This window comes from Malus sylvestris, chromosome 1, assembly GCF_916048215.2.
Source record: "Malus sylvestris chromosome 1, drMalSylv7.2, whole genome shotgun sequence".
NCBI lineage: Eukaryota > Viridiplantae > Streptophyta > Magnoliopsida > Rosales > Rosaceae > Malus > Malus sylvestris.
Genome location: NC_062260.1, coordinates 8,302,241 through 8,327,045, shown reverse-complemented (window position 1 = coordinate 8,327,045; position 24,805 = coordinate 8,302,241). Strand labels below are relative to the sequence as shown.

The 24,805-nt window shown below is 38.4% G+C and overlaps 4 protein-coding genes across 5 annotated transcripts in view; 2 read left to right on the top strand and 2 right to left on the bottom strand.

The window, feature by feature from the left end:
* LOC126607280 (uncharacterized) overlaps window positions 1-21,977 on the top strand; it is a 32,608-nt gene extending 10,631 nt beyond the window's left edge. The window contains exons 2-6 of the mRNA XM_050274855.1: window positions 11,957-12,619; window positions 12,944-13,195; window positions 13,314-13,529; window positions 21,466-21,549; window positions 21,741-21,977. Coding sequence (XP_050130812.1) covers window positions 11,957-12,619; window positions 12,944-13,195; window positions 13,314-13,529; window positions 21,466-21,549; window positions 21,741-21,977 — 1,452 coding nt within the window. The remainder of the gene's footprint in view (window positions 1-11,956; window positions 12,620-12,943; window positions 13,196-13,313; window positions 13,530-21,465; window positions 21,550-21,740) is intronic.
* Window positions 1-24,805, top strand: part of LOC126584252 (uncharacterized) — a 74,411-nt gene that overhangs the window by 5,229 nt on the left and 44,377 nt on the right. The window lies entirely within an intron of this gene.
* The window catches only part of LOC126585385 (uncharacterized), a 74,223-nt gene that overhangs the window by 6,304 nt on the left and 43,114 nt on the right, over window positions 1-24,805 (bottom strand). The window lies entirely within an intron of this gene.
* On the bottom strand, window positions 5,260-8,774 carry LOC126584173 (UDP-N-acetylglucosamine transporter ROCK1-like). The gene is made up of 6 exons (XM_050248658.1): window positions 8,513-8,774; window positions 8,145-8,420; window positions 7,687-7,885; window positions 7,459-7,602; window positions 6,184-6,258; window positions 5,260-5,690 (listed from the first exon to the last, which is right to left on the bottom strand). The coding sequence occupies exons 1-6, from the start codon at window positions 8,641-8,643 to the stop codon at window positions 5,529-5,531; spliced, it is 987 nt and encodes a 328-aa protein (XP_050104615.1). The 5' UTR covers window positions 8,644-8,774; the 3' UTR covers window positions 5,260-5,528.

Below are 24,805 nucleotides of genomic sequence, written 5' to 3'. Positions count from 1 at the left end.
TCTCCGCTACACCCATTTTGTGTACGTGTTGATGCTTCACCGCCCAACATTCTGTGCCATACAGCATCGCCGGCCTTATTGCCGTCCTATAAAATTTTCCCTTGAGCTTCAGTGGCATACGGCGGTCACACAACACGCCGGATGCACTATTCCACTTCATCCATCCAGCTTGTATTCTATGGTTGAGATCTCCATCTAATTCTCCGTTCTTTTGCAAGATAGATCCTAGGTAACGAAAACGATCGCTCTTTGGTATTTCTTGATCTCCGATCCTCACCCCTAACTCGTTTTGGCCTCCATTTGCACTGAACTTGCACTCCATATATTCTGTCTTTGATCGGCTTAGGCGAAGACCTTTAGATTCCAACACTTCTCTCCAAAGGTTAAGCTTTGCATTTACCCCTTCCTGAGTTTCATCTATCAACACTATATCGTCTGCGAAAAGCATACACCAAGGAATATCATCTTGAATATGTCCTGTTAACTCATCCATTACCAACGCAAAAAGGTAAGGACTTAAGGATGAGCCTTGATGTAATCCTACAGTTATGGGAAAGCTTTCGGTTTGTCCTTCATGAGTTCTTACGGCAGTCTTTGCTCCTTCATACATATCCTTTATAGCTTGGATATATGCTACTCGTACTCCTTTCTTCTCTAAAATCCTCCAAAGAATGTCTCTTGGGACCCTATCATACGCTTTTTCCAAATCTATAAAGACCATGTGTAAATCCTTTTTCCCATCTCTATATCTTTCCATCAATCTTCGTAAGAGATAGATTGCCTCCATGGTTGAGCGCCCTGGCATGAACCCGAATTGGTTGTCCGAAACCCGTGTCTCTTGCCTCAATCTATGCTCAATGACTCTCTCCCAGAGCTTCATTGTATGACTCATTAGCTTAATACCCCTATAGTTCATGCAATTTTGTACGTCGCCCTTATTCTTGTAGATAGGCACCAAAGTGCTCGTTCGCCACTCATTTGGCATCTTCTTCGTTTTCAAAATCCTATTGAAAAGGTCAGTGAGCCATGTTATACCTGTCTCTCCCAAAACTTTCCACACTTCGATTGGTATATCATCTGGGCCTACTGCTTTTCTATGCTTCATCTTCTTCAAAGCTACAACCACTTCTTCCTTCCGGATTCGACGATAAAAAGAGTAGTTTCTACACTCTTCTGAGTTACTCAACTCCCCTAAAGAAGCACTCATTTCATGTCCTTCATTGAAAAGATTATGAAAATAACCTCTCCATCTATCTTTAACCGCGTTCTCTGTAGCAAGAACCTTTCCATCCTCATCCTTGATGCACCTCACTTGGTTTAGGTCTCTTGTCTTCTTTTCCCTTGCTCTAGCTAGTTTATAGATAACCAACTCTCCTTCTTTGGTATCTAGTCGCTTATACATATCGTCATAAGCCGCTAACTTAGCTTCTCTCACAGCTTTCTTCGCCTCTTGCTTCGCTTTTCTATACCTTTCACCATTTTCATCGGTCATATCCTTGTATAAGGCTTTACACTATCAAGTCATTTTACCGAGCATTGTGCATGTCTAGCCTTTGAAATGCAGTATATCGTTGAATGACTCTTTCATTATAACGTCCATCCCTTTCTAATGGCTCATGTTGCACGGGCTCATTGGTGGCGTCATGAGTACAATATATACGTGTTCTTGAATTGTTCATCGTGTCTGCCTCATATTCATCAACGGCTTCATAATCGTACTTATCTTCCATAATCATGTTGTGAAGAATGATGCACGTCATCATGATGGATTGAAGCGACTCTACATCAAACAATCTGGCAGCACCCCTAACGATCACCCAGCGAGCTTGGAGGATACCGAAACAACACTCCACATCCTTCCTGCACCCCTCTTGACATCTTGCAAAGTGTTTTTCCTTTGCACTTCGCGGACGTGGCACTGTTTTGACAAATGTTGACCACCTTGGGTAAATGTTGTCAGCTAGGTAGTATGGCCCATCCTACATACGTCTGTTGACCTCATACGTGACTTTTGGTGCCTTTCCTTGCAGGACATCGTTGAACAATGGGTATTGGGCAAGGACATTGAGGTCATTTTGAACTCCCGGAACCCCGAAAAAGGCGTGTCAAATCCATGTATCAAAAAATGCCACTGCCTTCAAAATGATACTTTTTGCTCATTTTCTGTCTCCATAAGAGTCTTGTCATGCACTTAGACAGTTTTTCCACGTCCAATGCATACAATCAATGCTCCCAATCATCCCAAGAAAACCTCACATCTCGACCTTCTTCAGAAACCTTTCCAAGTTCATGTGAGTAGGTTTCCGGAGGTACTCTGCGATGTAGATAGATTCGATTGCTCCGCAAAACCTCATCAGGGACTCAAGAATGGTTGATTTCCCCATCCTCGCTATCTCATCCACTTGGTCTGCAGCTGCTCCATAAGCAAGCATCCGTAGCGCAGCAGTAATTTTTTGCTTGGAAATGAGACCCATAGCACCACAAACATCCTTCTTTTGCACAAAGTAAGAATCATGGTTGCAAACAGCAATCATGATTTTGTTAAACAAATGTCGTTCCATTCTAAAACGACGTCTGAAGTACATATCAGGAAATGCATTATTATGAACAAAATAATCATCCAACAGCTCATCACCTCGTTGTTGCCTGCTTCTATTAAGGTTTTTGGAACGGGTGGGCCTGCATATATGAGCCACAGCTTGGATGACTCGACGAGAATGTGAGTCTCTGGCCATTCTTGCTTCGTCATCTCTCATTCTCCTCTCATCATCCTTTTCCTTCTCATTTTGGGCTATATGGAGATTGAATATTCCTTCAGATTAGTTAAACAATTCTTTATCTTCTTGATCGATTTCCCACATCATGCTTGAAGAAGAAGAAGACATTGTAAGTAGAAACTATGAATAATGATACAGATTTTGATTTAGTGAAGAATGAAGCAGAAACTATGAATAATGATAGAGATATTGAGAAAATTGGTGTAAGATTTAAAAGGATTGATGATGGATTATATGGAGGATTCTGAAATGATTAGGTTGTAGATAGTGCCACGTCACATGCTGTCATTCGTTAAAAATCTGATCGAAATCTATTTTAAAAGATTCTGAAAAGATAACAACAAGTGGCACGACGGCATTGGATAAAAATCTTATCGAAATCCATCACCAATAATTATCTTTTTAGATAATGACACGTGGCGCAACGAGAACGATTTAAAATCTGATCGAAATCTATCTTCAAATATTCTAAAAAGATAACGACACGTGGCACGATGACATTGGATAAAAATCTTATCGAAACCTACAACCAATATAGTCGTTTTGGGTAAATAACATGTGACGCAACGAGAACGATTTAAAACATCTTATCCGAAATTACAAAAAAAATTATTTAGTATTATTTTGTAAAAGAAAATTAATAAATATTTGATTTCCTATTGACAAGGCTATTCAAGTGCAAGGTGGATATGTAAAAGGCAGTTACTGTTCACATGGTGGATTAAATAGTGAATTGCCTGAGGAGGGTTCCAAGGATGGAGTTGCTCTAACCATATCCATTCCTCAGCAAAACAACGAAATCACTCACATGCTAAAAAGCCAAACAAAGAAAGGAAACCCCAAAAATTAACCTATCGCCATTTCTCTTTTTTATTTTTTTTTCTTCCAATTTTAACATAGAAATTGAACAGCACACAAAAGAAGACCTAAATCTAAAAATCCACCAAATAGCCAAAGGAAACTCCAAAAATTAACCAAAAGCATTTCTTCTTTTTTGAATTTTCACGCAAAAAACTGAACTACAAACAAAAGACTAGCCAAATCTAAAAATTTGCCCCAAAAAAAAAAAAAAAAAAAAAAGAAGAAGAAGAAGAAATCTAACAGCAAAAACATAAATTATATACTTCACCCAGAAAAGGCTTGCAAGATCACGCAAATATACCCTAAAATTGGAAGATGAATATTTCATGCAACAAAATAACGAAATCAGACGAAACACACAAAAATAAAGAAAACGTGGAGAAAAAACGCAAAGACCAGAATCTTACAACAATTAATTGAAGTTTTTTTTTCTTCCTAACCAAATAGAAAATAGAGAAACAAATGAACCAACGTACCTAAAACAGTGCGATTCGTTTCTGGAAAACAACGGGAAGCACACTTAAACCACATTCACAAATGATCAGATTGGAATGGAAACAAAAGAGGTACAGCGATAGAAACAAGGGCAAACACAGACAGAGAGAGAGAGGAGAAAAGAAGAGGAAAGGGAAAATGAAAGATGCTTCCAGCATTTTTCCCACAAAACGCGAAAGCCACACGAGCAGCAGGCACGGGCAACACATATGATGAAGGGCAAAATGGTCAATTTACCGCACAATCTCGCTAAAGCTGAAAAATCATGAAGAAAATGAGGGATGAAACCGAAACAGCACTGTTAATGAACCGTAGTTTTCCACCGGGTTTTAGAAGAGAGTAATGTATCCCTACTTTTTGTTGACAACTATGATATCCATGCATCATTGATCGCGTATCGACAATGCGTTTCTCTTGACAAGTAAATGATTTTGGTGACGCGCTCTCCCACTTGGGGATGGGCAAAATATTGTGGTTACCTGCCCATTTAAACTTTACGGTTGCGGTTATGGGTAACCGTTTAGATAAATAAATGGTTATGGATATAACTGTTTACTCGTGAAATTTAAATAGGTGGTTATGGGTATTAACCGTAGCTATAACCAGGTAACCATTTATAAACGGTTATAGTTAAATGGATATGGCTAACCGTTTATAAACGGTTATGGGCATGAGTATAACCGTTTAGGCAATTACCCAACGGGTAAACGATTATTTTAGTATAAGCATAAACAGTTATGGGTAAATAATCACGGTTACTCGGCTGCAATAACTGTTGCCGTTCTTATATTCATACAGAGATAATTTCACATCTTAACTGAACACGGCTGGGGAGGGGAGAGGAAACGTTCCTTGGTTGTCAGGGTACGCGCGGAGACATATCTAGAGGAGACGGGGTGGGGCCCGTAACTAAGAAGATTAGAGCACGTGGCCAATTGTAAACTTGGGTAAGAGATTTAGGCAAAGCTAAATGTAATTTAGCAAACCAGAGATGGAACCAGATGACCTCGAGTTTTCCTCCGTTGCACTAGGATTCAAGGCCATACGCTCAAATTGGTGTCTAGCCAAATTCTGAGCATTTCCTTGTCTGTAACCAGCAATCTTCTATACTCCACAGTAGCAGAAATTTTATCATCTAAAAGATCTTCATTGATCTGTTGCACTATTACAACAAGAAAATATTACAATTACCTTCGTATCGGTTCCGACACGGGCCAAAGAGGTCATGCTTAAGCCAAATACAATGCGTGATTGAATTCCCTTAACTAGAAGGTAAAATCGAATAAATTCCAATAGCTCTCTACCGTTCTGGCATCTATAAATTACAATATGTCCAACCATTTAAAGCCGTTTGTGATCAGGGTTAAAACAACTCCCCCGATGTTGCAATACGATTTAAGCTTCTTTCTTTTTAACACGGTATGGATACTTCTGGTATATTGAAATGCTGCTGGCCACGAGAGGAAGAGCCAGGAGACAATATAGTGAAGGTGGTTTCCCTTCAAAAATGAACTGCAGCATAGCAGTAACAAGAAGAGCAGAAACAATAACAAACCCCTGCAATCATGTTAGAGCTTCCGCGGTAAGTACTTTTAAAACTTAATAGGCCTTGCAAGAATATAACTGTATAAGAAGTTTGTGTAAATCTAGAGGGAGTTATCTTCCCAGCCGTTCTCACCAAAATGATCACTCAGAAACTATAAGTGTATCCCAAAGGATTAGATTAACTTACCAAACAATTCTGTATATTTTGTCAGATTTTCAAAGATATGTGAATGAAGATCAGTATGAAACTTAAGAACTAGAGAGATATGATTGAGATGTTCCGCGAATAAAGCAGATCAAGGTAACCTAGCTATTATTTTCTTAAAGTAAGCAGCATGTTGATTCTAGTGATCAAGCATAACAGTGAATTCATAAACAATGTCAGGGTTTTATTTCTCTTCGCGTTCAGCCTAAGTTTGCAACGAAATTTCAAATAAAGCTAATAGTGAGTGAGGTTGAGAGCATCGAATAACTGCTATTGTTATCCTTGTTTTGTTAAACTTGCCTTTTTCACGCCACCAGCATAACTTGTGACTAGGCCAACAAGAATTCCACCAAGGGCATTGGACATGACTGGGATCTGGAAAGAAAAAAAAAACAGAACAAAAATATTATTTGGAAAGGTATGCAAATCATATTTAACAGAGAAAACATTACATTTGTTTTCTTTGCTAAGTACTATTTATTAAAAAAGTATATCTTCTCAATAATATTTGGGATGGGCGGTACTTCCTTTATTTATTTATTTTCCTTGGTGATGCAAGATGTTTCAAATACAAAAAAAAAGAAGAACCCACTATGCACCGTTTTGCTTAACGTAAGATAATTACTTCCCACAGATATAGTCCAATAATTAAAATAAGACAGTTTTGCACAGAAATAGAATTAGAGCCCACTAAGAGAGCAACTTAAAAGGTCGTAGGTCGTACCCAGTGCACAAGGCTCCCGCTTTACGCAGGGTCTGGGAGAGGTGAATGTCGGCTAGCCTTACCCCCATTTATGGAGAGGCTGCTCTCAAGTCTCGAACCCGAGACCTACCGCTCATGGGCGAAGGCACTTGCCATCACACCAAGTGCGACCTCTTAAGAGAGCAACTTAAACTTGGAAACAAATTGTAAAAAAATAGACCGACTGTATAATTGTGTTTACAAAAGGGACTATATGGTTTCTATGGTTACAAATCAGTCTCAAGAACACCAGGAAAGAAAAAAAGAAAAAAAGAGGAAAACAGACAACATGCGGATGGATATCTACAGGAACAGCAAACCATAGAGAAGCAGCATGACCATCCAAAATGTTTCCCTTTTAATTGAATCCATGAGCTGACGACAAACAATAATTTCTTTCATATGACGATATCTTTTCAGTCTGCCTTCCAAACAAAACCAATGGTCTCTGGTGGTTTTGATTATTGCATGGGTGTTACTAAGCAATTAAAGAAACTCCAATTATGATTCGACAAGGGAATTGCAGGTACCAAGGGATTTAGGCTAAATTAATTAGAGACACAGTACAAAAGATTTCGTGGAGGGTTTGAAATGACTTAGATACAACGACTTTAAAGGGGCACTCTAAATGACTACTTGAAAGCAGTCACGTGTGAATCCTTTCTATGGTATTTGTAATGATTACAGTTCAAGTAAAATCCCTCAATCTATTGTTTTTTGGTTCATTTGTAACTAACTTATCCCAATTTTCTTTGGTACTTTCAAATCCCTCATCCGAATATAGCCCCAAAGGAGTCAAACAAAGATCCAAAAAATACAGTGATGATCATTACCCAAGTCATCATAGTCCATCCATAAAAAAATCCATGTATTCTGATGGCTTCTCCATCTGGAGATTTAGAGGTACTGGCCAACAGGCATAAACTTCCCACAACAGACATCTCTACAGTCATCAAATACGATGAGTGTTTCTTAACCTGGAATATAAGAGCAACAAAGTTAAATTGACGAGACTGGGAAACAGCGCCTTCAAACTACAGGATCCGAAACTTTTTGCTCACCTGGGAAGCCCATTGACACAAAGAGGATGCCAAACCTGAGAGTACAGAGGCCACCAGGACAGGAATTATCCCTCTAAACAATATTTGGTCAGAACTGCCACTACTAGTCCCTTTTTTGGAGCCTTCCCCAAAACTTAAAAGAACAGCAGCCATAATCAATAAAACGAGCGCACCAATTTGTTGAATCGATTGCTTCTGCCTACACATGACAGATTGCACTCAAATATAAATCTAATGGGTGATCTCATACGCTCGGAACTCTCTGAATCAACTCACATTCAGCTAATTCATAAACTAGAAACTGAATAGCGACATATCTTAGGCTCAAACCACGACAAATTCAGTCTAATGAGTACTATATCATCAATATTCAAATGCCTTAGAGCTCTTTAAAAACTACCATAGCTACTTAACCCGGCACGAATATTTGGACCTTACAATGTATCCATTCCACATACCTCAAAATCAAATACGTAAAGAGAGCAGTGAAAATGATTTTAGTCTGGTTGAGCATTGAAAAGGTGAGCGAATCAAGGTTCTTGTAAGAAATCTGCAGCAAACTATTCTGCAATGCGTAAATGGCGGCGGGAAGCCCCGAGGCGGTCAGTGCACCAACCAACGTCCACTCTCTGTACACCTTCTTCAAGCTGCCGTCTCTAGCCATGAAAATTAGGGCACAGATAATCTTGGCTATCTCGCACGTCAGGACCGATGACGTCACGATCACTTCTCTACTGCGAGAAGAAATTACAGACAACATGTACAAGTTTTAGAGAATCAATCGGTGATTGGGGGATCTTAGAGATCGAGGAAGGGGTGGGAGTACCTGGTGAAGCGTTTGGAGATGAGGGGTTGAGCTCCGTACTGGAGTGTGAGTAGAAGGGAGTAGAACCAGACCCTTGAGTTTATTTTCTCTGCGCTCGGCGGCGCCGGAGCTTTTTGCTTTCCGGCCGCCATTTTTGGCGGCGACCTTGGGAGGCTGAGAGAGAGACCGTAGGAGATTTTTCCAGTGATTTGGAATCGTCTTTTGCTTCTACTTTGGGGAAGACACGGGGGGCCGGGCAGTCCCGACTCACAGTCAAATGACGTCGTTTTGAGTACAGGTTATTTTGAAATATGAATCCTAATTATGCTTTTCTACTTTCTTTTTTGGTTTGTAGCCAATATGGTCCTAAAATTTGTATAACACATCATTTTGGTCCCTAGGATTAAAAATCAATAGAAATGGTCCCTGAGATTGTCCACCACCCATTATTTTGATCATCATGTTAAAAACTCCGTTAAGTGGTCTCGGAGCTTATACCAGAAACTGAGATTTTTGGCCAGAAGTTTGGACAATTTATAAAACTTCGTAACTCAATCGTTTCTTAACCAAATTCGACCCATAATATATCAAAATGAAAATAAGAAAGTGTTGAACAAGATTATACATATTTAGAAGCCCAATGACTTCCGAGATGGCCGAAAAATAGCCTGAAGGATGACTGGTTCGTGGGAAAATTGTAAAACTCGCCGGAAACTGGGTGAACTTTAAACTTTCATAACTTCTTCAATACTCAACGTAATTGAGTAATCCAAAACCAAAAATCATACTTCTCGACGAGATGAAGAGAATGGTACATTTCTCTAACTCGCCATGGTTTGGTCGAAAAACCGCTCGAAAGTGGCTAACTTGATGAGACCAAGATAGCCACTGTCGAACCATTTTCCGGCCAAACCACGTTGAGTTAGCTGTCAAGAAAGGCAGTATTCTCTTCTTCTCGTCAAGAAGTATGATTTTTAGTTTTGAATCACTCAATTTCGATGAGTATTGAAAAAGTTATGAACGTTTAAAGGTTACCTAGTTTCCGGCGAGTTTTTCAGTTTCCCACGAACCAGTCACCTTTCAGGATATTTTGTTACCAAACCACAGCGTGTTAACCATCGAGAAATGTACCATTCTCTTTGTCTTGCCGAGAGGTATGATTTTTGTTTTTGAATCACTCGATTTCGTTAAGTATTGAAGAAGTTATGAACGTTTAAAGTTTATCCAGTTTTTAGCGAGTTTTCCAATTTTCCCACAGACTAGTCACATTTCGAGCCCTTTTTTGGCCAAACCATGAGTTAGCCATTAATAAATGTATCATTCTCTTTGTCTAGTCGAGAAGTATGATTTTCGTTTTGAGTCACTCGATTTCGTTGAGTATTGAAGAAGTTATGAACGTTAAGTTTACCCAATTTTCGGCGAGTTTTCCAGTTTTCCTACGAACTAGTCACCTTTTAGGCTATTTTCGGCCATCTCTGGCAACTATTAGGCTTCCAAATAAGTATAACTCTTGTTCAACACTTTCCTATCTTCATTTTGATATATTATGGGTCGAATTTGGTTAAGAAACGATTGAGTTACGAAGCTTTGAAAATTGCTCAAACTTCCAACCAAAAATCTCAGGTTCCGGCATGAGCTCCTGGACCACTTAATGGAGTTTTTAATGGAATGATCAAAATAATGGATGATGGACAATCTCAGAGACCATTTCTAAATACTTTACTAAAACAATACTAATATATTAATCCATATTTCATACAACATATTACAATATTTCTCCATTCTTTTTCATGTTTTAAAAGCATTGCATGACAATTTCATTACCAATACAATCAAATATCTCTCTCTATAAAAATAAAATCTCCCAACCGATTGTTCAAAATTTCATGGCCTAAAATGCTCTTTCAACTTTGATAGTAGCAAATGAAAGCGTTTGATGAGGCGATATTATACTATATATTTTACCCTAATCTTAGTATTAATTTATTAGTTATTTTGGTAGAATTTTGATACTTTGTTATGTATTCTCAATGTAGGATATTCGACTTCCTCTGGAGCAGAAAGTGATCAAACGGATGAATTTTGGAGTGATTCTAATTGGAGGATGTTCATGTACCTTTCAAGATGATTGTATCAAAATTCCAGATTTTTCTACCAAGCCGTTTGACTGTGGCGATGAAATTAAGGTCCAGCGCGCAGCTTTCCCAGATTGACTTTTTTGGACGATTGGGTATTTTGAAGGTCAATATGGCATATTTTGAGAAAGATTCATTCTGAGGATTTGTAGGGGACGTCTTCATCTTTAGAAAGAGACATTTTGGGACAAAATCGGAGTTGATTTGGTCAGTCAAAAGATGAATTTTCTGAGAAGTCTGAATTTTAGTTTAAATAAGAAACCTTTTATTTTCTGTTTTATTATTTTATTATGTTTCCTAGTTTTATTCTAAGACCTTTTAGGGTTTTATTTTGTATTAGTATAAATAAGATATTTAGCCATTGGGTTAAAGAGAGGGGAGAAAGCAATACTTTGGCTTTAGAGGGCTTTTGACAATTCAAGTTTATTTTCAAGATGTTTTCTATCCATGTCTTTAATAATGTTTTGTTTTATGATTATTCATAACTAGTTTCGTTTGCTAGGGCGAGGCCACAAGCCTTAGCAAGAATATGTAGTTTCTTTTCAATTTACTTATGATATTATGCATGCAAGTTTTGAATTATTAATCACTATACTTTAAACTGTCTAATTGTCTTGATGATTGGCCACCATTACGATATTTAAAAAAGTAATTTGATGCAATTTTGGCGGAGGGCTGTCCCTGAAATTGGCGCTGGCTTCTTGTGATTAATATGTGTAACTTCTTAGGATGGACGACACGTCTTAAGGGTTGTATGGTTTTTCAAAAGGATTTCACAAAACTTAATGAGTCTTGCACGTTCACATTCGATCTGGACGCCACGGACGGGTTGCATGTTAGATATACGTTCTATGTTGGAGGTTCCAAGTAGGGCATACATTAGGAAAACCTAATCTTTAAATATGCATGTGTAAGTCATAAGTAATTGGAAGAACTACGTAGGATTGTTAAAGTGACGGCGGAACCCTAGTGTTCAAATTTATTTTCAAAACTATTGTCTTTTGTGCCTGGATGATCCACCACTGACATACCAAGTATGCCACCCAAATTGGCAGCTGGTGTCCCTGCTATTTGGGGTCGTTCGAAAAAGCGTGGCCTTGCTTATGTGAAGGGGAGAATTTTGGGGAAGCTCCAAGGGTGGAAGCAAAGCACTTTGTCGCGGGCGGGAAGAGAAGTCTTGCTTAAGGCTGTGGTCCATGCTATTCCTGCTTATCCTATGAGCATCTTTAAATTTCCTGTTGTTGTTTGCCTTGAATTGGATGCCATGGTTGCGAAGTTTTGGTGGGGAAGCCACAGGGAAGACCGTAAGATTCACTGGGTGTCTAAGGAGGTCTTAGGCCTTTCTAAGGATCGGGGTGGCATGGGTTTCAGGAATTTTCAAGAATTTAATGATGTTTTACTAGCTAAGCAGTGCTGGAGGTTAATTACTGAGTCGAATTCATTATGGGCTCAGGTTATTAAGGCCCAGTACTTCCCGCATTGCTCATTTTGGGAGGCTAAAAATGGGGCAAAGGCGTCGTGGGCTTGGTCCAGTCTTCTCTCGGGCAGGGAGCTTATTGCCATCGGATCTCATTGGCAAATCATGGGTGGGGAAGATGTGAGGGTTTGGGTGGACAGGTGGCTGCCCTTATTACCTTCGGGGGACCCTATGCCGCTTGGTGAGGTTGAAGTTACGAAAAATTTACGGGTTAGCTCCCTCATTGACTCTTCTTCTCGGCAATGGGATTTTGAATTCCTAAGACCATTTCTCTCTATGGAGGATCAAAGGGCTATTCAGGAAACGCTTATTGGAGACTCGATGAGGAAGGATCGACTTGTTTGGGCTACAAACCGGAATGGTAAATATTCTGTGAAATCGGGGTACATGTGGCTTCAAACTCGAGCTTTAGATGTCAGGGATCATTGCCTGCCTGTAGTTCGTTCGATTCCAAAAAATTTGTGGACTAGCATTTGGAAGCTGGAAGTGCCTCCCAAAATTCGGCACTTCTTATGGGTATCGTTGCATCTTGGCCTGCCTACTTGTGTGGCTCTTTTTAAAAGGAGATTATCCTCCTCACCCTCATGTCCTCTATGTCGGTGTGCTGATGAATCTGTGGAGCATGTCTTTCTTCGCTGTCCTTGGGTGGCGGCTATTTGGTTTGGTGGTGCTCTGAATTATAAAGTGGACACAGCCAGTATCGATTCGTGGGCTCTGTGGTTGTAGGCTGTGTTGTCTTCTAATCTGGGATCTTCGGCTGATAGGAAGTGGTTCCAGGCTTACGTAGCTTTTACTTGCTGGTTCATTTGGAAAGCTCGATGTGATTTTTTGTTTAATCAGGTTTCTATCAACCCCTCTAAGGTTATCTTTGCTTTGTCGACTGCTTTCGAGAATTTCTTGCATGTTGCGTCGAATTTGGGTGTTAATCGGCCAGTGTTGGGTCCTCGGGAGGCTGATAGTGTCAGGTGGTGTCCTTTTTCTTCTCCTTTTGTTAAGATCAATGTGGACGCTAGCTGGTCTAAATGTTTGCGGATGGGTTTTGTGGGGGTGGTGGCTAGACAGGAAGGCGGGCTTTTTTCAGGCTGCGGTAAGGTCCTCTCTTTTAGCTCCTTCTTCTTTAGTGGCTGAGTCTATTGCGATTCTTCGCGGCTGTGAATTGGGTACCTCATTGGGGTTCAGCTCTGTTATCATTGAATCTGACTCTCTTCAGGCTATTTCTTGTTTAAATGGTTCTCTTGAAAATGGCAGTTGGAAGGCTTTCCCCATTTTGGCTAGGGCTCAAAGGTTGGGTACGGCTTTCCAGAACTGTCGCTGGTCTTGGGTGCCAAGATCAGCCAATATGGCAGCAAATGTTCTTGCGTCAGCTGGTCTTACAGAGATGCGTGATATTGTGTGGGTTGATAGACCCCCATCTTCGTTAGTTCATGTTTTATGTAGTGATGGTCTTCCTTGTCCTCATTAGCCGTTTGTGGTGGGTTGGGGTGACACTTTTACTGTGTGCAAGTATCTGTGGTTTGTATCCCCGCTCACTGCTTTGCTTTGTGTTTAGTTTCGTTGTGTTTGCCTCGGAGTAGGCTTTCTTGTTTCTGTTTGGCTTCTTAGCCTTGGGTTGTTAAAAAAAATAAAAAAAAATAAAAAACTATTGTCTTTTGTTTTATTTATTTTCCCAATTTATTTAATTGTTTTTAATTAAATTCGTTTTTCTTAATTTAGGTCATAAAACCACCCTCTTCCAAACTTTGTTTTCAAATAATTAATTAAGATTGGTTTTAACATAAATTATTCATTCAATCCCTGTGGAGATCGACCTTGCTTGAGCTGCTATACTACGATAACCTTGTCCTCTTGCAAGTATTTTAAAGTGTTTTTATCCCTACTTTGCAGGTGGTAAAATCCCTATCAGCGTTAATGCTAATATTACAAGATTTTTTTCTACCAAAAAACTGTGTGGGGTCATCCACCCCTGCTAGGCCTAAGGTGGCTTATGTTGCGAGCAAACATTTATCTGCCAACAAAATTTCTTTTTTAGAACCTAAGACCTTTTATTTACACAAGATTAGAACCTAAGACCCTTTATTTACAAGATTAGAACAAGAATATCAATAAACAAGAATATTAAGTGACACATGCGTTTTAATATTAGTTTTAGTCATTAATTAGAGTGAAACAATATATGGAGTGCCCAATAATATAATCATTTATTTTTATTAAACCGATATTCTACCGTAATTTACAATAAAAAGAGAGAGTGGACAAAAAAGAGTCTAACCTTCAAAGACAATACGCTACTTGCACCGTACTTAAATTTGTGCAAATTGTTTATAAGAAGGCGAAGCTAAGTTGTATTACTCAAAAGAAAAGAAATGCTAATGAGACTCACTCAAAAGTATGACTCTTTATACCTCATGTTATTGTGCAAAAATATGAGGTGATGGAGAAATCATAAAAAGTCTCAATTTTAAGAAAGTCTCCTTTAATTTTCTTTTTTTAGGAAAGGAATTCATTAAATAGAGGAACGTCTAGTACAACCAATTCCAGAAGCATCAAACAACAGAGCATTCGAACCGTCAACCAGGATACATGCATCCCAAATATGAAGATGTACATACTTGATACCAATAGAAGTTAAAGCCAGCCACAAAGTTAGCTTCCCTAAAGATATGACACCACCTAACTTTCTGAAACACAGTGGCGCACCACTTGACATCTTCAAGGATGGACCTCAAGTTCGCACTTCCCTTGAATAGCATTGATGATAAGCTTGGAGTCGCCCTGAACGATACTTTGGGAAAAATTCTTCCTTTTCGTCCAATAGATAGCTTCTCAGAGTGCTAAGGCATATGCCACATTAATGGAATTAGACCCCAAGTTTAAAGCTCCTGCAATCAAAGGATTCCCCATCTCATTCCTAATAACAAATCCTCTAGCTGCAGCTGAGTTAATGACAGACCCTCAAAATTGATTTTAACAAAAAGAAGGGTCAGCTTACAACATTTAATGATATCAATTGAGCTCAAGGTTCTAGCTCGATCACTACACAGCACATTTTCCTTAAAGAACTCATTAGCAACCGAAATTGTCCTAAAGTAAGTTCGGTTACAAATAGGATTTTCACTTCTAAAAATGATACCATTTATGTTGTCAATGCAAATTTTTGCCATCTCTTGCATTGATAAAAATGCATCTGTAAAATAATCAACATCTTTGATCAAAGACCTAAACCTCACACTCCCGCAAGGTGTGGGGGAAGGGGGTTAGGCCAATGGATCTCCGATACCTAAATTAGTTTCTCTAAAAATAGTAAGTGTTTAGGGTTTTTTAGGGTAGCAAAAGCTTACCAGAATTTGATAAAGATGAAGATATTTATAAAGGAGTGGCCGACCATGGTGTTAGGGTTTTACCCTACACATGGCAGCATCCTATTGGCCAAGATTTTTGGAGAGAATATTCTCAAGATATTAAATAGGAAATAATATATTGAGATAATGGTATAAATATCCTTAATTGATTTAAATAGATATTACTTACTTGAATTGAGTTAATATTCAATTGAGAATGTATTAAAGATAGGATTCGGATAATTAATCCTCTTTAATGCTTTGACTTTTCCTTATCATAGGCAGGTGAGTTGTGGGCAATCGTATTCAGCTGCATGGACCTTCATGGGTGTTGAGCTGCTCGATCTGAGAAGCCTGCCCATTTAATGAGGGCAATCATGTCTTTCTTGAGCAAAAATCCACGCATAACCTCTAGAATTTTTGGAATTACTTTAGGCTCCACACCTGTCGTTGCAGATTTGTAGGAAAACCATTAAAAGCTTTGCTAAAAATACTTAAAGTCCTTTTCATCCTTATGAGGAAGATTGTTCAACCAATCCACCACACTGTTACTTGCTGGAGTATATCTAAGTGAGTCAACATTAGCAAGTTCCACACTTACCCAACAAAATTGCAATGTAAAAAGATATGATCCTTATCCTCCCCATTAATTTTACAGAATGGACAACTCATATCAATGTTATTAATAAATCTACTCAATCTAGCTTTAGTTCGAAGCTTACCTTTAATAAGAAACCAACCGAAGATTTTAACTTAGGGGAGAGGGTTTGCTTCCAGAGAATATTGAGAAGATTCTGCACAGTAGACAAGGCATGGTTATCCATTTGCAACCAAGTTGCAGTCTTAACTGAAAGCTTGCCATTTGCTAAGGGCCCCAAATCAACTTGTTTTCAGTTTGTTGCAAAGGAATAGGGATACTACAAATCTTAATAAAAATATAGTTATCGACAAGTTGCGCTAATTTCTCTTTATCCCACCTACGGTTATCAATAACCTTGTCCACTTTATGATCCCATTGGATTTGATTACGATCGTTTTCTAAAATGAGATGGTAAAGGGTAAGAAAAACCTAATTATGGGTCCAAAATAATCTATTAGACCGAGTCAATCTTATCAGAAACTCAACTTCGAAACAAACTCTTCATAGGATAAAATTGCTAGGTCAGGTTTTAGTTTGAATAGTTCAAAGATAAGTCTGTTGTGATTTTGTATTTTGAATTCAAAGATCTCCATGTAAATAAGGTATCCAAAACCCTACTTGTAATCTGAAATTGATGTGTATAAATATACTGCAACCCATCATTATATGGGTATGCAACTGAGTTGAAAACCCTAGTATTCTAAAGCTTTTACATGGTATTGAGCCCTACAATCTAACGAAAAACGATCCAATATTTTTTTCCAACCCATCGTCACTTCCATGGCTGAAAACAACAACACCAACTTCACCACTCAAACCAATCATTCCCCTTCCCCGTTGCTAATACTTCCATCACCTCTTTCTCTTTTGCCATGACCAGTGTCGTCAATATCAAGCTTGACCGTTCGAATTATCCCATGTGGCTGGCCCAGATTTTGCCTATCCTCAAGAGCCGTGATGTGAAATCCCATCCCCGGAATTTCACCATTTATTACGTATCTCGTATTTTAAATTCGTATTTCGCGATTACGTTATCTTTATTAGTTAATTTTAATTCTGTTAATTTTAAGTTTAGTAATTGATTAGTTATCGAGTTGGAAGTTTCATAATCAATCTTTATCTTTTGTTGACATTTCAAAGTTACAACTAGTGTTTTTAAATAGATCTCGTACCCACGAATGCATAGGCGAAAGCCGTTTGTGAGTCCGAATTATAACGGTATAGTTACGGACGTTTGAAGTTGTGAACTATAGATTGTGGGTTAAAGGTTAAGTTAGTTTTAAAAAATAAATAAAAAAAAAGAAAAAGAAAAACCAATCAGATTTTAGAGGGTTAGAAAGGATCTATTAGGGAGGAGGGAAGTGACACTTCCCCCCCTTATTTCGTGAACCATGCGGCTCCACCAACCCATTTTCAAACCGGCCAATTTCTGGCCAATTCCTCCATTTCTCAACTAATTTTTCTATCTCCTTCACATGTGACTTGCTCAACTATCTTCTTCCTTCCATCTCCACCAAAAATCAATGATTTTTAAGGTCTAATTCGGGTAGAACTCCACCAGAGAACCCAGGGGTTTTCGACAACAATTCGTCATTCCAGTGAGTATCACCATTCATCATCACCCTTAATCAACTTCCCTTGGACCTAGGAACAAGACCCAAATGGTGGTTGGAGCGTAGGAACACCAAGGAAGCCAAATTGAAGAACACTCACCTTAAGGTTTCGACGGGTGCGAGCCAATTTGAGGGCCTTCCTGGCCAAATTGGACTCAGCCTTAGGTATAAAGTTTACTCTACTTGTTGAGATCTTCATTCTTGTAAAATTTGAGAATTTTTGGAAAAAGTCGAATTTTAGATGTGTGACATTCAATTTATGAAATGTTGTTGGTTGAGTATATTTTCGATAAGGTCCGCCACTTGAATATTTTAACAATTGACGATCTTACCATTGAATTGACACTAAATTTTAGTATGCTATTGTAGATATTGTTAAGGACCATAGGGACTTACTAGCAAGGTTTTAAATATCGATAATATCGACGATATTTCGCCGATATTATCGATTTTTTGCTTTACCGATATTTTAATAGGTATCCAAGAAGTTTTCGTCAAAATATCGCGATATTATCGATAATATCGATAATATCGCGATATTACCAATAATATCACGAAATACTTCAAAAATAATTAAAATACTGAAAATATTAAACTAACAATAACAGATACCACATCCGATCTTAGCCAAAAGATTGAGAAAAGAATGCCTTCGTCAGCTTTGGAATGTGGCTTTTATAGACCTGTTTGCTTGCTCACTTCTATTGCACAGCCGATGTGGTATGCAAACTAGCTTTTATAGGCTTGTTTGCTTGCTCAGTTCTATTGCACAGCCAATGTGGGATAACTACTAGAAGCAAAGTTCTTTTTTCCTCATCTTACTGCATGGATGTAAGAAAAGTTCCAAATCGGAGAGTTAATTAAGAAATTCCTCACAAAGTTTATTAGGAGTTGTGTCATAACTCTTATTGCCAATTAATTTTGGGGTTGAAACCTTAGTTTTCTTCATGGATCTGGAGCATATATGCTTGCATATTAAAGGAAGTTGAGTTTCCACTATAAAAAGTTATTACAAATAGTTACCACACCCAATACTACATGCATGTTTGGGTGAGAGACTCCCAAACTACAAGGCATGCATTTTAGGCAAATGAAGAAGAAACCTGTCGCACAAAGTTAAATAGGAGGAATTAGAAATGTATCACATGAACATTACAAAGATATGTAAAAGAAATTTGTTAATGACTCATTTTAAGCAGTCATTTGCAAATCCCTCACGTGTTGCATTTCTAATCTCACATATCTATCTTTTTGTGATTCATTTCTTCATGACTATGTCTAAATTCTCCTAAAATGCATAGTCATTTCTTCATGACTATATCTAAATCATGCTCTCCAATATGATTAAAATGAGGGGGGTAACCATGTCTAAATTGAACACATTGAACGGGGGGTAACCATTTCTAAATTAATAAAGAAATGAATCACATTGAGGGGAATTTTACATTGAGACGTGGTTACATCCCTCACTCATGTCTAAATTAATAAAGAAATGAATCACATTGAACAAAATGAGGGGGGTAACCATGCTCTCCAATAATTCGCATATCTATCTTTTTGTTTTAGAGCGTTCAATGTGATTCATTTTTTTTGTTTCTCACTCACTCATGTCTAAATCTTGTCGAGTTGCATATATTTAGTTGTACAAATGAGCATTAAATTGTTAATATCATGCAATGTATAAAGTGTAAAATATTGTACTAATTCATTATATATAAATGATTATGGTGTGTTTAAACTTCTTTCATTAATTACTACATATTTTCTACACTCACAATGTTTGCCAGCTCGCTATATAATCAACTTGATAATGTTAAATCCATCATGCAATGCATTTCCTTCCAATTTTTTATGATAAACTAATAGATAATTGACTAAATAAACATCCTGCAAAGTTTCAATAAAAATTTCCAAGTTTTTCTTACAATTTCCGTGGTTTCCATGTAATTTTTATCGATATCGATATTATCCCGATATTTCCATCGATATTTCCGCGTTTTCAGACTACCGATATTTCCGATATTATCGATATTTAATACCTTGCTTACTAGTGAAAATCTAGTGGTTGGATCTTACGGAGCAAGTGATGTAAGATCATGGACCATATCTTTGATCGACGGTTTGATTCTCATTAAATGTCGTTGTGGGAGACTTATGAGAGTTTTGGGTATGTGAATTTATCGAGAGAAACCTAAATGTGGAATTGTGCTTTGTTTTAGGCGGTGATAAAGCTTGATGCCTTGAATTCCATGCTAGAGTGCGTTAGTGTGGACCTCATTTGAATGATTTTAATTTATGTGATATGGTTATTACTTTGAAATCTTCCATACTAATATACTTTGTGGTTACACCATGAATTCTTAAAATAGGTCTTATGCTAAATAATTGTTGTTATAAAGTTGTCATCGATCTACTTATGAAACATTATGTGACTTAGATATTTGAATTGTTGATGGATTGTGTTTTGAAATATACATTTGATGGTTTGATAAACATGAGGGATTGTAAAGGACCGTTACCCTAGTGTCATTGGGTTTAGGTGACACTAAGTCTACACCACGTAGCAATGGTACATGGATGGTCCTGCTTGGTTAATCCACGTTAGGGGACCATACTAATTGTGGATCGCACTTAGTTAATCCGCGTTAGGTGATCCTTATATCCTAGGTATGGCCATACACATTTAGGGGTGATCATGCTTGGTTAATCCGCATTGGGTGATCACTTCCCAATAGTTGTAGGAGTGACTCTGCTTGGTTAATCCGCGTTGGGGGGTCACTACCTACTTGTTTACTTTCTCAAGGGTGGCTCTACTTGGTTGATCCACTTTGGAGGGCCACTTCCTATTTGATTACTTGCGTAGGCTTCGGCCGAACGACATCTCTCTATCTCTAGTTTTGAGTGTATCCGTGAATTTTGGCTTCGAGAACTTTTAGTTTTGATTTAGAAAAACCGTTAGATGTCTATGTGACTCCTTCGGAGTTTGCAAGGTTTGGTATTAATTTCTTATGCATGATTTATGTTCAAGGTTTATAAATTATGATTGATGGCTGGTTTTATTATTAGTATCATATACTTTGTATTATTGTCGCTCACATAAGTTTCATAACTTATCCGGGTTGTTGTTTGCCTGGTGCACCATTCCGATGGTGTAGGCATTGATCTTTCAGGTAACAAGTTTGAGTAGCTTTGGAAGGGTTCGTAGGTGGGGTAGCAGTTCAATTATCAGAGATTTGGAGTGTTAGGTTACCCCTACTTCCTATCTTGTATTTTATCTTTTGGGACTTTCTTTTGAGCACCTTAAGCTTGTTCTTAGTAAAGCAAAGATTATGCTTCTTTTAGGATGCATATATTTGTAAATATCTTGTGAAGAACTAGCCACCTTCTTTTATTTTGGGTTGTAGTTAAAGTATTTCTTTCCGTATGGTATGTCATATTCAACGAACGTTATTTTTTTTCCTTTGCCACGTGTCAATTTTCGATGTATGTCGGGATCGGGGCATGATACGTGACCTGATGGGTTACGTTGATGGCTCCATTGTTTGTCCTCCTAAGTACTTGGCTAGTAGCACTGCACTTAACCCAGCATACACAACTTAGATTCAACATGATCAGATGATCCTCAATTGGATCAACGGCTCCTTCACTGCTTCTGTTTTGTCAACAGTAGCAAGCAAACGCAGCTGTCGTGCAACCTGGGAAGCACTTGAGTAGAGGTATGCGTCAACTTCCCAGAATCGTATATTGTTTCTGCGTACTGAACTGCTGTAGACGAAGAAGGGTGATCTCTCTATAGCTAACTACTTAGATCGTATGAATGCGATCGCCGACAACCTTGTTCTGGCTGGACAACCAGTAAGTGATGATGAACTGGTTCAAATTATTTTGAATAATCTTGGTCATACGTTCGAGATGACTGTGAATGCAGCACGCACGTGATACTCCAATCACTTATCCCACACTTGAAGCTATTCTGTTGACAACGGAGAGAATGATGATGGAGTAAGCTGTGCTTGTTAAATCTGCTCCGATTAATGCTTTTGTAGCTTCACGAGGCCATGGTGGTCGCTCTCGTGGAAATGGATGTGGAGGCTCTCCGTTCAATCGTGGTGGTGCCATCAACAATGGCAATCAATGAGGTTTTATCCCTCGCAACAACAACAATCAACGTGGTGGTGCGTCTGCCGGTAGTGGTGACTAGTGCAATCCCACTGGAGAACGAATCAAATGCCAAATTTGTGGCAAACCTGGCCATCCTACTGTTGATTGTTACAAGCGGATAAATACAGCTTATGAAGGATGCATCCTAACCAATCTTGCTACCATGGCATTTTCTCAAATGACATCCAATAATGGAAATTGGCTTCTTGACACGGGTGCCAATGCTCATGTCACCCCCGATCTCCAGAATCTTGTCAATCCAAAAGAGTACGATGGTAATGAAAATATTGGTGGAGTAGGTAATGACTTTGGACTTTCCATCGCACATTCTGGTTCAAATCAAATTTCAACTAAGTCTTGCTCATTTAACCTCCATGACATTTTACATTGTCCATCCGCATCCACAAATATCATATCAGCACATAAATTCACCCTAGACAACCATTGCTACATACTAATTTTTCCTCATTTTTTTCTTGTTAAGGACCTCAAAATCCGGAAGACGCTTTTCCGAGGGAGATGTGAGAACGGATTGTACCCGTTTCCTGGTGGCGGTGGATTGTCCAACTATCCTATTTCAGTGTGTGTTGGTGTTAGAGTCTCGCCTCAAAAGTGGCATTTACGTCTTGGTCATCCTGCTTCGTCAATTATTCATTTTTTTATTGCAAATAACAAAGTACCATCACTTGGTACTAGTAATGTAACGTTTTGTGATTCTTGTCCATTGGGCAAAAGCACTAAACTACCGTTTAGCAAGTCAGTGTCCGTGTCTCATTGTCCATTGGAACTTTTGCACTCTGATGTTTGGAGTTCACCTATTTTTTCTAATGAAGGTTTTCGTTATTATGTGTTGTTTGTGGATGACTACTCACGATATTCCTGGATCTTTCCCATGAAAAATAAATTTGAAGTGTTTGGCATTTTTGTAACGTTTAAAACACATGTTGAAAAAATGTTTAACAAACCTATTAAAGCTCTTCAACGTGATGAAGGTGGTGAATACATGAGTCGAGATTTCAAAACTTTTCTTGCTAAACATGGGATTTCTCAACGTTTTTCGTGCCCAAAACATCTTGAACAAAATGGAATTGCCAAACGAAAGCATCATCATATAGTTGAAACAAGTGTTATAATGCTTTCTCATGCTCGTATGCCTAAAAAATTTTGGTTCGATGCATGTTCAATAGGCATTTATATTATAAATCGGCTTCCAACAAAGGTTTTATCTAATGTGTCTCCATATGAAAAAATGTTTTAGAAAAATCCAAAATATGAGGTACTTAAAGTGTTTGGTTCAAAATGTTTTCCATTGTTGACACCTTATACACGGCATAAACTCCAACCCAAGTCCAAACCATGTGTTTTCTTAGGATACTCGCTGAATCATGAAGGATACAAGTGCTTGGACTTACCCATGAGACGAATTTATTTGTCTCGCCATGTCTTATTCGATGAGGATTCCTTTCCTTTCAAGGAACTTGCATCTCCCAAGGAAAACGTCACTACCACAGGTACTCTCTTAACCCCTAACTTGATTTAAAGCACAACATCCTCACCAACCTTGGAACCTATCATATCTTCACCAAATGTTGTCGTGTCTCACCTTAGCGTAAACCAACAGCCTGAGTCAACCTTGGTTTCTAATGTCCAGCCGCATATCATGCCAATTTTTGCTCATCTAGAAACTGTTTTGAATTTAGAACTTAATCCTTATTCACGTACAACTTTTAACCTTAGTTTAAACATGACTCCTCAACCTAGTTCCACATTAGGTCCCACCAATGAGCAAGACTTGGTTCACATTCCATCCGTGCAACGTTCTCAAAGTCTTTCTAATCCATCAACATTATCTACCATGTCATCTTCCACACGAGAGACTACTCTCCCACACTCAATGACAACTAGGTCAAAATCTGGGATTCAAAAATCAAATCAAAGTATGTTTTGCATGTAATAACTGACTCTAAATTTGTTAAGCCTTCTTATTTTAGTTAGGCTATTAAATATCCTGAATGGAGGGCAGCAATGGCACAAGCGTTCAGTGCTTTACAAAGGTGTGGAACGTGGACTCTTATCCTTTATCATCCTAGAATGAACCTGTTGCCAAACAAATGGGTGTTTAAAATCAAGAGACATGTAGATGGTTCTCTCGAATGTCACAAGGCTCGACTTGTGGCTAATGGTTATCATCAGCAATCCAGAGTGGATTATAATGAAACGTTTAGTCTAGTTGTGAAACATAGCACTATTTGACTTGTTTTGAGTTTTGCCGTATCCAAGAAGTAGAGTGTGCGACAGTTAGATGTACAGAATGTGTTCTTGCATGGCTATTTGGATGAGCATATGTACATGAAACAGCTGCCAGGATTTCTTGATCAACAGTATCCCAATTATGTGTGTAAATTGCAACGAAGTTTGTATGGTTTAAAACAGGCTCCCAGAGCCTGGTTTCGAAGATTCTTGGATTTTCTCCTTCAACTTAGGTTTGAAGAATCGTTATGTGATTATTCATTGTTCGTGTTTAATCAACGAGGAGTTTACTTGATCTTACTTATCTATGTGGATGATATTCTTCTTACCGGTAATAATGATAAACAAATGCAATGGTTGATCACGAAGCTCGACACTTTGTTTTCTATGAAGGACTTAGGACCTTTAAGTTATTTCTTGGGTGTCGAGGTCACTTATTCTAGGTAGAATATGCATCTTACACAGTCCAAGTATGCGTTGGATCTGCTGGAATGCACAAAGTTTACTGATGTAAAACCTATTTCCACTCTTGTGCCTACGGGACATAAGCTAACTCAGTATGATGGTGAACTTTATTCAAATCCAGAACAATATTGAACGGTTGTTGGAGCGTTGCAATACTTGACCATCACCAGGCCCGACCTTTCTTATGTTGTGAACCAGGTTTGCCAGTTTATGCATATACCTCGGACTACACATT